General features: G+C 38.7%; 1 protein-coding gene across 3 annotated transcripts in view; it reads right to left on the bottom strand.

Annotated features, from left to right (window-relative positions):
- Positions 1-4,228: 4,228 nt before the first annotated feature.
- phaf1 (phagosome assembly factor 1) overlaps positions 4,229-14,408 on the bottom strand; it is a 30,812-nt gene continuing 20,632 nt past the window's right edge. For 2 of the 3 annotated variants that reach the window (XM_059334650.1, XM_059334652.1), the window contains exons 12-16: positions 12,026-12,069; positions 11,873-11,922; positions 8,226-8,284; positions 7,984-8,056; positions 4,232-5,878 (exon numbers count right to left, since the gene is read on the bottom strand). In XM_059334650.1, the coding sequence (XP_059190633.1) occupies positions 5,786-5,878; positions 7,984-8,056; positions 8,226-8,284; positions 11,873-11,922; positions 12,026-12,069 (319 nt within the window). In that variant the 3' untranslated portion in view covers positions 4,232-5,785. Of the gene's footprint in view, positions 5,879-7,983; positions 8,057-8,225; positions 8,285-11,872; positions 11,923-12,025; positions 12,070-14,408 lie in introns of all 3 variants that reach the window. The other variant, XM_059334651.1, reaches the window with a different exon arrangement.

Genomic DNA, 14,408 nt, shown 5'->3' with positions numbered 1-14,408 from the left:
TTTCATTACAGCACCCATATAAATCAATCCAGCTCTGGCCTGCTCTGCGTCTCTTATAAGACGGCAGGAGACAAACACAATGACTCATGTAAACCAAAAATATTTTAATATTTTTAAAATGAAATAATCCGGTTGAAAATCACACATTTTCAAGGTGAATAATCAGATCTAGGCATATTTGTAACCTTGAAAACATAATGGTTAAATTTAAGCATTTTCCAAACATTCCATGATTTTTTATGAATCCTGAAAAGTTTACCCTAAATTTCTTTTGTGTCAGCTAAAGCAGAAGCTAAGAAGACCCCAAAGTGAAATGAGTTTTAACGTCACAACTCACTTCAATCTGACCTCATAAAAAAGTATCTTACCTTCTCTGAAAAAATACTGTATTTCTGAAAACCACCTACAAGCAGCCAACTTGGCAATTTGATGCTGTTAAAGCTGGGGTAGGCCTATTTTTTGGCATCATTGATTCCACAATAGCACAACAACCTTGCAGCATAATTTAAGTGGTTTGAGAAAAAAATTGTTCTGCACCTCCCCTTCGCTTTAGCAAATTTAGGCAATTCCTTATTGGCTGTTCTACAAATGCTGATGAACCTGCTCGTCCCTTCAGATGGCGAGGGCCTGATGCTATTCCAGCATTGGCAACAACTGCCCACACTGCAATGTAACCAAAAAAAGGATGAAAGCATTTTAGATAAGAATCTTAATTTGGACTTTTTTGGCCGAGAGTCGAGCCTTGTTCAGACAAGTTAATAGGCACGTTTCCATCAGGTACTTTTCCCTCTAGTGAGCCGTATGGGTGTGTCTTGGGAGAGAGGATCCACCGGTTAGCAGCTTAGATAGTACCTGCCTCAGGTAGGTACTATCTGAGCAAGGTTATTTAGTTAATGAAAACTAACGAAATAACGAAAACTAGAATTGAAAAAACATTTTTGTTAACTGAAATAAAAATAAAAACAAGAGTTTTTAAAAAATAAATAAATAACTAACTAACTGAATCTGTATTTTGTGGTTACAAAACTAACTAAAATTATAGTGAAAATTTTCGTCGTTTTCGTCTTTGACAACTTTTTTTCATACATAATCCAGTGTTTCTATTAGAAAGAGAATTCTGTTAGTAAACATGCAGGAACACATGGTAAATATGTTTACTGAGACTGGGATGTCTACACCTGGAACTGTAAGAGTTACTAACCTTATTTGGGCTAAGCCAAAGGAAATAAAGGCAAAATTTATAATGACCTCTTTGAATCTCGCCGCCAACACATAGCCCATTACAAAAAACCTAAAACTAACACTTGAACTAATAAAAACTACCGGTAAACTAAAACTAAGCATTTTCAAAAAATAAGAACTAATCTAAAACTAGCAAACTCATTAGAAAAACTAAAACTAACTGAATTTGAAAACAAAAATTCACAACGAAATTAAAACTAAAACTAATGAAAAATCCCAAACTATTATAACCTTGCTACTGAGCCGCTACTAACTAGTCGACGCTGATTAGAAATGGTTGAGGCGGGATATGACGTGTAAGACCTCGAAACAACTACAACATAAAAGTGCCATTGTTAAAATAAATAAGCAGAGCAGACTGAGACGAGAGAATCAACAACAGAAAAACAAAGAGGCCGATGGACGAAGGAAAAAGAAAGACCGTCGACTATTTGGACTTGCCGCTTCAGTTGCTTCACTGGCGTCACAGTCAAAATTGTCGCTGAATAATCACGTAAGTGTTGCAGAACTATTTAAGCCACATTAGGACTCTGTTGGTTAGCCGCTACAAAAGTACCTGTATGGAAACAGAGGCTGAGGGGAACTAACTGGTGGGCGGAGCCAAAACACTCTCAAGCTTTCCAAAAAGTACTCAGTGAAACACGCCTAATGTCTTAACAGACAAGCAGGTGACTGAGTCCCACTTCACCCATCCGGGAGAGTTCGGCTCAGATAAACTTTCCCTTTTCAGTGTCCGCAGACAGCTGCAGACTTGTCATGCCGTCACAATGTTGCGTAAATTTTCACTGGCACATGCAGCCACGCCTCCGAGTCTACAGCACTATTTTTTTGGTATCAACTCAAAGTATGTCCAGTGAAAAAATTGATGTTTTTCGGGTACCCAGGAGCTGTGAGGTTGTCTGCTGTGTCTGACTGGCATGGTGACAGCTGCTAGGCCTCTTGTGGCTCTTGCTAGCTGCTTTTTAGGCTTGTGTTTTTTTCTGTAAAGTTTGTGGCTCTAATAGCTGATGGTGCTCACAGTGGAGAGCTACGAACGCAGAGCCTGCCAGGCACACACACACACACACACATGCACGTACATCAAACACACTCACACACATGCACACCAAACACACGCACACACAAAACCCGGACGCAGCTAAAATGCATCTTGCTAGCAAACATATGGTGCTTAAGTGCTGCAATAAAAGGCACATATGGTTGCACGTGTCACAGACATGAATGGTTTTAAATACACTTTTTAACAAATAGTATTAATCAATCAGATTTTGTATTGTTGCCTTCTGCTAACTTTAGCAACTGTGGCTAATTCAAGTTCATGTGTTAGTAAGCAAGTTGGAAGCTCGAATCACAGTGTGTCATCTCAAAGGGCCGAGAACATATATAACTAAATACATTTTTTTACTGTATCGTCTGGTGGGAGGGGGCTGCAGGAGGAGGGATGAATTTGATTTACTTTCTTTTTTTTCCTTTTGTTTTTCTTTTCCCCCCCCAAAAAACGCCTACCCCAGCTTTAATTCTCCAGTTGTCACTTTAAACATTCTGCAATGTATCCGGGCCCTGACTCCAACCCTGATGCCTTCACACACGTTCATACAAGCAATCATAAATAGTTAAAAACAAAACAAAAACAACAACAATGTGTCAAGGGACAATAAAAGAGAATGTGTGTATTACAATTAATACACAGTTTATTCAAATGCTTATGATTTAAAAGATTTGAAATTCAGACATGGGAGGGAAACAAATGTTGTGATGAAGGAATGACTGATGCTCTTCCCCATTTCCTAAATGGGTTAACATGTACTGAAGTCACAGAGAAATAATGGTAGTTCTTTAAATTGCAGCTCTCCGACAACAATAACAGCTGTACAAGAGACCACACTAGTGTTATTACTGTTAATGGCTGTAACCAAATCCACATGAAAGAGGCCGATTGGTTTCAAAACACACACATAAGTCAAGCCATTTACGTCTGGTGTAATTACTGTCAGCAGTTACAGAAGCCGGGAGCTGAATTTAGAGGCGCTGATGACTCTGATGTGCAGATTTCAAACAAAGGACACAAGGAGAGGTGAGACAGCCGAACCACGACTCTCTCTATAGGACAGGCGTAGAGACACTGATAATGTCAGCAGATCAAATGAAATCATCCTGAAACGTCTTTGGCTGCAGCATTTGGCAATTCAACAAAGAGATAAATGCAGACATCGCTGAGGGATGAATTGCAATGCATGGATGAAGATGGAGGAGAGTGGAACACAGAGGATGTGACTGCATACACCATGCAACATGGAAGGACCTCTCTTTTGACTGAACTTATGGATTTAAAAAAAACAACAAAAAAACACATACACACCACACTCTCCAAAAATCCATCTCTGAGCATAGGGCACAATCAACCAATCAAGTAAAAAGATGTGTATTAGTGCAAATGTAAAATGGTTGCGTGAACGAGTGAAGACGGGCAGAGAGAAACAATACATGTCTATGCCCCTCACAACATGCGGGATCAAAGAAACAAAACAGATCGCCAGCTTGTGCTTATTATAAGTTTCCTCTCATTCAAAAGCCAAGTTCATGCAAATCCTTGCGTCATGCCTGCATGTCTCCGCATTTGTTACGCGCTTAAAAGGCTAAAAAGATAAACCAGCTTCCACGTGTTAGAAATGCACGTGGATATAGTCGTGTGAAGGGAGTGAAATGCTGTGTGTTTGAATTAAAAGTCTGTTGAAATGTCAATTTAAAAAACAGCAGCTTAATGCATGCAGATGCTCATTTCTCAAGTGTGTGTGAGCAAGGAGACCAGACACGCCAACGTCCCTGTAGAACCTGATAATGTAATAAATTCCCGATAATGTAATAACCCCGATAATGTAATAAAAATCTGCACTTGAGTCCATTGAAAATGTAATAAAAACCTGATAATGTAATAAATTCCCAATAATGTAATAAAGTGCATTTCCCAATAATGTAATACACTTTTACCAATAATTTAATTCAATAAAGTATAACATTAATGGGATGTTATTACATTATCAAGTCCTGATAATGTAATAATTCCCCAATATTGTAATAATTTAACAGCAGACCACCCATTACTTGAGTTCAAGTGGTGATACTGTGTAGGCAACTCTAGCTCAAGAGCTCTAGCGCCACCAACAGGTCAAAGTTAAATGTTTATTAACTTTTGACCCGTTGATCCGTTTTTCACTGGAACCCTTGGGCCAATCCGAGCTCAATGAATCCTCAATGGGGTTTTTTGGCCATATTGGATTTTCCGCCATCTTTGATTTGATCAAAAACCTTCCATACTTTCTTACATTATTGGTAAAAAGTGTATGTCATTATTGGGAAATGCACTTTATTACATTATCGGGAAGTTATTACATTATCAGGTTTTATTACATTTTCAATGGACTCAAGTGCAGATTTTTATTACATTATCAGGGTTATTACATTATCGGGAATTTTTTACATTATCAGGTTCTACAGTCCCGACACCTCTGTGTGTGTGTGTGTGTGTGTGTTTACTGCTGTGTGTGTGTTTGTGGGCACCGCTGCAGAAAGCCGGAGGGACGACGAGTAGAAAGGTGGAGGAGGGAGACGAGCATGGAGAACGGTTCTGTTTTGAGAGGCTTCACATCTGGTCACCTGGGTCTTGTTGTCACTCCAAACCCTGAGTGTGTTTGGCTCTTCTCTTATTACGACAATATCTGGATTCTTGTGTTTTTCTCTCAACAGTCCTCTGCAGCCTCTGATGCGTTTGGCTCTGATGGCCCTTGGTGGGGCTGGGTGGGTTCTTGCGGTTTAAATGTGAGGGTTTTGAGGGAGCCGGTTCCTGGGCCTGGTTCTGAAGTTGTGGCAGGAAGACAGGCGGTACTGGTTGCGCTGGCAGTGTGGTTCCTTGATGTTCATTCAGTGGATCAAGCAAGAGTTTGTTTCAAGACTTTGGCCACAGCAGTTTTCATAGAGATTTGTTGCAGATGACAATTAAATGCTGATCATCTCACCACAATGAAATGGAGGTTATTGTCATTTACAGGCTGCCATTATATGCCATTGGAACTACAGTCTGGACAGACTCTTCTTCCATCATCCTGGGCAACTTCAGTCGCCAGATGAAAACGATTGAGCTCTACTCCAGCACAGATTTCTTCACCGTGTCCGTTCGCAGCAGCACCACCGTGATATTCCCACACAACCGAGACATCGTTAGTTTCGTGTCAAAGCATCAGTGGTCCAGCACTGCGACCATGTCTCTAGATCCTGGGTCCTGGGATAGTCTGGGTTTTGGTTGACTGTGTCGACTGGGTGGGTGTTGGAAGAGTAAGTCACCAGGAATGCTTGATAAATGCCAGGTCTGGGTTCTGCAATGTTTCTCTTCAATGAGTAGCTTCTGAGCTGGGTATGAATGACTTTGTTGTTCTGGGTTTTCGTTTGCTTGGTTAAGAATCTGGCTCTGGGTTAGAGGTTCAGTCAGCACTCAGCAAGGTACTAGATTCAGGACAGGCCAGAATGGGACGTGGTTCTAGTTACTTGTTCAGTGGGAACTACTACTAGACTCGGGTCGGGCTTGACTAGCGGTTCGAGCACCATAGAGGGTCACGGATGCTATGTGGTTATTCTGCATCACCTGAGGAAGAGAGACGGACAGTATGTTAGAATGGACACAGATATAGGGTCGAAATATTCAGAATCCATGAAGACAAAACAAACAAAATGTTTTCTCATTTAGGTTCTGCACAACATCTGTAAACTAAGGTCTGGACAGTGACCTGGTGACAGGAGTTACCCTTTGTCATGATATGTAGCATACAACCGGCTCAAAGATCGTCCCTCTAACTGGAGCTACTCCATCTGGTTTGGTGAGGGGTAGCATGTAAATAGAGAGAGTATAGACGATGCCGCGGAAATCGGGGTCATGAACCCAGTTTGTCATTTGGTCATAGAAATCCACCAATCTCAACATATCTCCAGTTGGTCATTTTGTTGGCGTCCCGTATGACCCGAGTGTGCCACTTTTGGTATGCAGAACTGGCGCTGCGGGATGAACCGAACTACCGTATTTCCTCAAATAGTAGCCGGAGCTTCGACTAATAAAAAAACAGTTTGGGACCCGGCTAATAATAGGGGCAGGCTATTATTTGAAGGAGGCTTTTATTTAAAAAAGAAAATCAGAGCAGCTCTGACCGGCACTTTTTAGAGTGTTTTACACAGCGCATTGTATAAATAATATCAACACACCCACTTGCTCGCTGGGAATTCTGACCTGCTCTGTTCACACATAAGCTTAATGGGACCTTACAGGGACTTTGTACCAGGGAGCTGGCATCCAAAGTTATCTTTTTATTTTTTTATTTAACAGCACATAAAAAAAAGAACAATAACAAACAATATAAATGATAATAAAACATGCAAGGGAGGCCAAAAGCCAAAAGGCTTATCATTGGTTTCCACTAGTTTTCTTAAACCTAAATAATAAAATTCACCATTTAAATGCAACTAATTATGAAATATAAAGGTTATGCCATGTAAAAGAAAGTCTCACATAGATGTAAATATATATATATATATATATATATATATATATATATATATATATATATATATATAGACTCCCGGTCAAAAGTTTTAGAACACCCCAATTTTTCCATTTTTTTATTGAAATTCAAGCAGTTCAAGTCAAATGAACAGCTTGAAAGGGTACAAAGGTAAGTGGTGAACTGCCAGAGGTAAATAAAAAAAGGTAAGCTTAACCAAAACTGAAAAATAATGTACATTTCAGAATTATACAAGGCCTTTTTTAGGGAACAAGAAATGGGTTAACAACTTAACTCTATGGAGTCTCTGGCTATTTTGTCCATTTTTGAATTCTTTTCATGTCTTCATCATTTTGTGTCTTTTTTGGTCATTTTGTGTCTTTTGCTGTCTTTTTTTTGTCATTTTGTGTCTTTTTTTGGTCATTTTGTGTCTTTTTTTAGTCCTTTAGTCCAACATAAAATGTGATTTTGAATCTTTTTTTTACTTTCAAAACACTATCATGCTCAATAAAGAATTTTAAATGTTGCAAATGTGCATTAATTTCAGAGTACACTGAGGCATTAAACTGCATAATTTTCAATTAAATTCTGGAAAAGTTGGTGTGTTCTAAAACTTTTGACCGGTAGTGTATATATATATATATATACAAACCCAAAATAAACATAACAAGCTAAACAACCAAACAAAAACTCCAATATAATAACTAATAGGACTCCTCACTTTAATGCTCTTCTAGGTTTATCGAGATTGTTTAAGCTGCTTTTTGAAGACTGCCAGACCGACCTGGGAGCAGATTATAGCTGTTCCACAGTATGTGTGTATTTTTCAGAGAATTGAGGAGGAATATGACGGCAGCTTGACTGTCTTTGAACTGAAAATATTCACAGAATTTCCACTTTTTGGATATTTTCAATATTTTCGGGATTTTTAGATGAAGTTAAAATGTTGCTTCCCGCTAAGATTTGCATCTGCAAGAACAAATGTAAAAAATGGGTACTAGAGACTTGGGGGATGGGTAAACAAATGATAAAATTAGTTTTCTTGAGAATTTTAAGCTGATGCAACACATTTGTAGCAGTGTTATTCTTACTGGCAGACTTTTAGTAGTTTGTAGTCTGCTTTTTCTTTTCTTTATTTTATAACTGACACATATTGTGCAAACTGGAATAGTGAAGCTGCAGAGATACGTGGTCTGACCTCAAAGATCATCCTCTGCAGTCCAAAGCAGAAGGTGGAGCCGAAGGGGTTGGTGTTATTGGCTGATGAAGACCTGTCGAGCACAAACATGAGAATCTCATTCCAACAATGTCCCAAAGAGTTTGCTATTAAAATGTTGCAGCTTGAATTTCATATTTGTAAAGCAACAACTAGATTTGAATATACAAACAAACTATCTATCTCAATTTAGTCTGTGTGGCTGTATGAGCAGGTGTATGTACCTGTGAAGTACTACAGGCTTCTCCATGGGGTGACCAAGCAGTTCCTGAATCTGATCCCACTGAGAGAAAAAGTAAACAGACAATTTCAGGAGTTCTGTGGCAGAAGAGAAAAAGGCTATTTCACCTACTTCCTTGTAACACAAAGTCTGAGAGAGATCTGTATAGAAAGATTTATTAACGGATAGGGGTGTGACGAGATCTCGCGAGATTAAACTTGACGCGTTAAAATCTGTCTCACGAGATTTGTGAGCTACCCAAACTTCTGTTTGTGACCTGTGGGGGCAGTAAAAGGAAAAGAAGAAGAGGAGGAGAAGGAGGAGAAGCAGCAGGCAGCCAGAATGATGTCGCAGGGACCGGCAGCTCGTTAAGAAGAGTAACAATGAATCGAATTGGCACAGTCCTGCTAACAGGCTAACAGTTAGCTCTGTAGCAGTACAGTGTCTTTGTGCTGCTGCTACAGGAGGTGTTCACTTAGTGATCTCTGTTTGTTTACAACAAGCACCAGACACTCTGTGCACAGTTAGCGATGTCGGTTAATTCACAATCACTATGTTTATAATCAACTGAGACGCTGTGCATAATTAGCCATGCTGCTTTGTTTATGATCAGCTGCTTATGTTGTGCACAGTTAGTGACGGCGGTCACAGTAGCTCTCTGTGTTTAATCCGTCGCTTATGTGATCACGGTTGAAACTGTTGCTAAGCGATTACGCGACGATGGAAAACCATACGTCACCTCCAGAGTCTCCTAAATCCCTCTGGGGGACTTTTTGTAATGAGACACGTAGAGTGAGCAGACATTTGAGAGGGCGTGGCCTGAGACTTTCCCGGTGGCCACTCTTCCCCCTAAAAGAAACACGGCTCATATTGTTTGCACTTGAAAAAAAGAGATAAATATTTTATTTTATTTTAACTTTTATAAATTTTAGTTTTAGTTTCACTTTGTGGAAGAAGAAGTTTATCAAAAGCTCATGCTTACATCATGCATGTAAAGAGTTATAATAAAACATTTCAAAATGCATGTGCAACTCTGTTAAATAAAAGTCTGTTGGTCCAGTCATATATTGTGTCATTGTAGTTTTCTTAAAATCTTGTCTCGTCTTGTAAGCTGAGTGTATCATCACACCCCTATTAAAGGAACATCAACAAGAGTGTGGCTGTATTAGCTTCCAGTTGATAGTAGTGACTGATATCTCCAGAGCATTTTCTATGGAACTCTTCCCTAAAAACATCAGACTTCAGATCAACCCACCTTCAAAAAACTCATCTGTTCATAACTGCTTTTAATGTGTGACCATTATTGTTGATTTCAATTGTTTGTTTTTATCTGTAACTGCATTTTAACCATTTCAACTGTAAAGCGCTCTATAATTTTTTATTTATTATTATCATTACTAATAGTATGTAGCAAAATGATAATAATCAGGATTATTTTTTAATTAATATTGAGATCACGATTAATCACCACGCTTATTTGTTGACTTCACAAAAACAAATATTATTGTCATAGAATTATATTCACATCCAAATCGTGCTATATTCCTGCTAATGTATCAAGACGTGCATGAAAATATAATTGGTCTCATTCACAAAAAAATCAGTGCATCTTCTTAAAGAATAAATATAAATAAATAAAGCAATTAAAAGAATGTAACAAAACTTCCACAGTGCACTTTTTCCATTTTCCATTGTGAAAATCTATTTTCTTCACTTGGCCTAATCTCCTGGAAGCAAAGTATAAACTTTTATTGTACCTGCATGGGTGTGAATAAATCTGCTGTGTTAGACATTTTTCTTGTTAAGATAGTTTGTAGCCTAATAACCGACTGCTATCTGATATATAATATTTTGAAATTATATTTCCCCCTCATTACTCTGTCATCTGTGACAGTCTGTATCCAAGAAACTAAGCTGCTCTGTGCAGGGGACGGCTCCGATTGGCTCACAGAGGTGCCTGATCAGACAGTTAGTTTATGGAGCTTTCTATGAACTGAATGATACATTTTAAATATTGCTCAATCACGTGAATTTGATCGTGGGACAACAAAATCGTGATTGTGATAAAAATTTTGAATAACTGTGCAGCTGTGTATCAAACTGTTATAGAGGGTTTTCACGACGCATCATGAGATCGGCAGTCTCCATATTGGAGGTAACACACACACACACACACACACACACACACACACACACACACACACACACACACACACACACACACACACACACACACACACACACACACACACACACACACACACACACACACACACACACACTGTAAAAAAGGTGTGTCTAAAAACCAGATAAAAACACTTTGAAACACTTGATCTTGCTGCATGGACGGATAATTTCACTTGACAAGATTTCTTAAATTAAGATTATTAAATCTAGAAATAAGCATGTTGAACGCTTAAAATAAGAAATTAACTCTTAAAACAAGATAAATTATATATCACTTCTAAATCTAAAGTTTTTTTTTTATCTTAGTAGAAACAAATAAATTCCAATGCACTCTACTCGGACCAGTTGATCGCTGGTGCAGCTTTAATTTATCTTGCAGCTGCATTTTGTACCAGCTGCAGGCGGTGCAACAGTCAGTGGTCCAGGCCAACATACAGTGAATTACAGTAATCCAATCTGGTATTAATAAAAGCATGGATTACAGTCTCCAGATCTCTGGCAGCAGGTACCCTTTTACTTTTGATAAAATCCTTAACTGATAAAAGCTGTTTTTTATGACCAAGCTATCCTGACGATCAAATTTTAGCCTGTTATCTAGTATTACCCCAAGGTTTTTTACCGATGACTGAATATTGGTTGTAAGGGGCCCAGAAAGCCAGCTGGAAAGTCTGCTAGACCACAACCAAACATTATGATTTCCGTCTTGCTTTTGTTCATGTTAAGAAAGTTTGAGGTCATCCGGGATTTAACATAATAATTAATTCATATCAAGACATGTGGCATTAGTAACTTAATATGTTATTGTGATCGTTCTGCACCGCCAATAAACCATCATTTCTCGAAATGTCGCACTTTTTCTTGTGGTCCAAGTCCTTCCTTATATGGATCAATGATATGATCTAACCCATTGTCAGTTGGTGTATAACCAGAATTTTTTTTTTAAATAAAAATTTGATATCTTTATCTACATACAGGAGAATAAATGTGAACTTAAATGAGAAAAAAATACAATCCATGTTTACATTGCAACATTATGGTATATAACAAATTTTATATAATTTGTCAAAACTTTAGAAAAAAATGGTTGTTTTAAGAATATGTTCTGCTCAATATTGATGAAATGTGTAAATGTAGAAATACTCAGAAATATGTTTTTTTAAAATGAAGTTATTACATGTATAAGTCCACTTAAATCCACCGTAGGTGGATAAAGTATTTTATATTCATCATTCTTTTGTGGTTACACCATTTGACATCTTGCCAACCCTTATTTGTCACTGACCCATATGCCTTTGCAACTTGGACGTGTTTTGATGAGCTTTTCTTTTGTTTAAACATGGCTACATTAACTTAAAGTATCCAAAACGTACAATTCTCCATCGTACTTCAGTTGTTAACACCGAGTGCCCCCAACATGGCTGCGTATCCGGATTACTGGCTGATTAAAGTGTGTCTATAACTGACCTTGTTGTAGGTGGTTAGGATGCAGTCCTCCGTCTGAGAATCAGCTCCTTCTAGGGCACAGGGACACAAGAAACATTTGATGAGAAGTGGATTTAAAAAACAGCACCACAATGAAATGCAAAGGTTTCACTGTGTGAGAGATTCATGTCTCACCTTTCTTAATGACTAGTGGAATCTTAAAGTCACATCGATGATATCTGTGATCAGACAGAAAACATCATCAAATGCACACAAAAAAACCAGAGGACAGAAATACTAGTGTTAGAGGCATCAAAGTCAAAGTCAGCTTTATTGTCAATTCTTTACATGTACCAGACATACATGTCTAACTATCCACCGGTGAAGACAAGAAAAGACATTTCTAACACTAAAGTAAAAAGTGCACAGGTACAACAAATAAAGCCTATCCTAAAGTAGACAATCAATAAAGTGCACAGTAGACGGAGACATTTACTGATATTAAAATAAACAATAAAATAATAAGGGTTCACAGTGTAAATGTAAAGAGTAGCAGCAGTTATGTATAAGTTAGAATTTGTCATAAAGTGCATAAGTGTTTGACATACATAAATATAGAGTAATAGGTGTCAGGGATGCTTGATTTATCTTTTGAAGACTTCATTTTAAACTTGGCAAGTAATGATGACGTTTCTTTGGACGAAACTGTTTATTCTTCAGGTTCTACCAGCAAGTCAGTATAATCAGTAGGTCGTTTCAGATTCATGAGGTGCTGTAACAGCACTGTGGCAACATTAACTAAATACTTCAGTGCTTCAACTCAACTAACAACATTCACTGGTATTGAGTAATATTTGACCAGGAGCATCTACTGTGATATTATATTGCTCTTTCAGTTTGTCACGGTTGATCAGATTTGACGGTATCTGATCTACCGTGACGAACTGAATCAGCAGCTCCAGGAGCTTGGAAATAATCGACCTTTAATCATCCTGCAGGCAATATAATTAAAGTTACATGAATAAACATTTGTGAGCAGCGTCTCCTCTAATCAAAAGATGATTCCCTTGTAAAAGTCTGCATGTGTGTCAATCAGTAGGTTGTTTCAGAGTCATTAGGTGCTGTAAATGCACTGTTGCAACAGTACCTAAATATTTAAGTTAAGTATTTTAACTCAAGTAAAAACTTTCACCTGTATCGAGTAATATTTGACCAGGAGCATCTTTACATTGACTCAAGTATTAGTTTTGTACTTTGTCCACCACTGTGGTAGCCTGGCTAACACCAGACTATTCTCAAATGAGGTCTAGTCTGGCAACTAGCAATGTGTTTTTCCGTAGAGGGGGCGTGGTTTACGATCCTCCAGAGCCGTTTATTGGACGCTTAGAATGTCTATCAAAAGCGTCTGTAGGTAGCTCTTAGCCAATCAGATCAGTTATACCAGATGACGTAGTAGAGCAACAGAAATGGATGTTTGTTGTGTGTGTGTCTGTGAGAGAGTGTTGCTTGCTGCTTTGCTTCTCCAGTTCTCGCTTTCTGCAAGATTATTTATTTTCACGCTTAATTCCCTCTCATGTCATTCAGCCATACACATCCACTGATTTTATGGGCAATAATCAAGCTGCTGCGGGCCTCTCGGCGGCTCCGCTGTCCGCGGTACCGGGGCTATTAGCCGTTAGCGGCTATTAGCTATTAGCCACTAACGGCGCTAATAGCCGCTAGCGACGCTAATAGCCGCTAGCGACGCTAATAGCCCCGCTACCATAACGCCGGTGATCTCAGCGGAGCCGCCGAGAGACCTTTCTCCTTTCAACTTTCGCTCTAAACTATTTAAAACACCATCTACAGCTAAAGAGAGTTTCGCGTCTGCTGCAGACATGTTGGATCCGGAAAACTACAAGCTTCCAAGTGCCGAGTAGTACGCGTCATCGTTTTGCCGTCCCTCCCCGCTCTGTGATTGGATCCCTAAAACAGGGCTAGGAATCCTTCCTGGATTCCAGACCCTTTCGCAGTTCGAAATTAAATTCGAGCGCGCAAGGCAGTCTGGGTATACCCAGGCTACCACTGTGGAGTGTTAGGGTTGCAAAGGGATGGTGCATTTCCATCACATGTACAAATCATTTGCCAGAATCACATTGAATAGAAATTCAGTGATATTACAATCCTTTGCATGAACAGAGCATTCTCTCCTCACATGTGCAGCATTACTGCCAACAATACTGAGCTATCTGAGCCAAACCATTACCTTCTGTTTTGTAACTTTTGGTTGCTGAAGTAAATATATTTTATACTTTTTATCACATTTCAGCTAACCAGTAGATAGTAGCCTCCAGCTGAACTACTGGGGAATTCAAATTGATTTTAAAGGACAAAGAAATGGCTTCCCTTTTTCGGTGTGACTGCTCCCTATAAGTTGGCTACTGATGCTCACTCAGTGTTGCTGTGATAGCTCAATTTGTGTTTAATCTTTTAATGTTGTAACTTGTCTTTTTATGCTGCCTTCTTGGCCAGCTCTCTTGTGAAAAAGAGATTTTTCATTTTACCTGGTTAAATAAAGGATATATACACAGGTGCATCT

This window comes from Centropristis striata, chromosome 6 (assembly GCF_030273125.1).
Source record: "Centropristis striata isolate RG_2023a ecotype Rhode Island chromosome 6, C.striata_1.0, whole genome shotgun sequence".
Classification (NCBI taxonomy): domain Eukaryota; kingdom Metazoa; phylum Chordata; class Actinopteri; order Perciformes; family Serranidae; genus Centropristis; species Centropristis striata.
The sequence above is the reverse complement of the archived record's forward strand: the minus strand, read 5'-3'. Positions and strand labels throughout refer to the sequence as shown.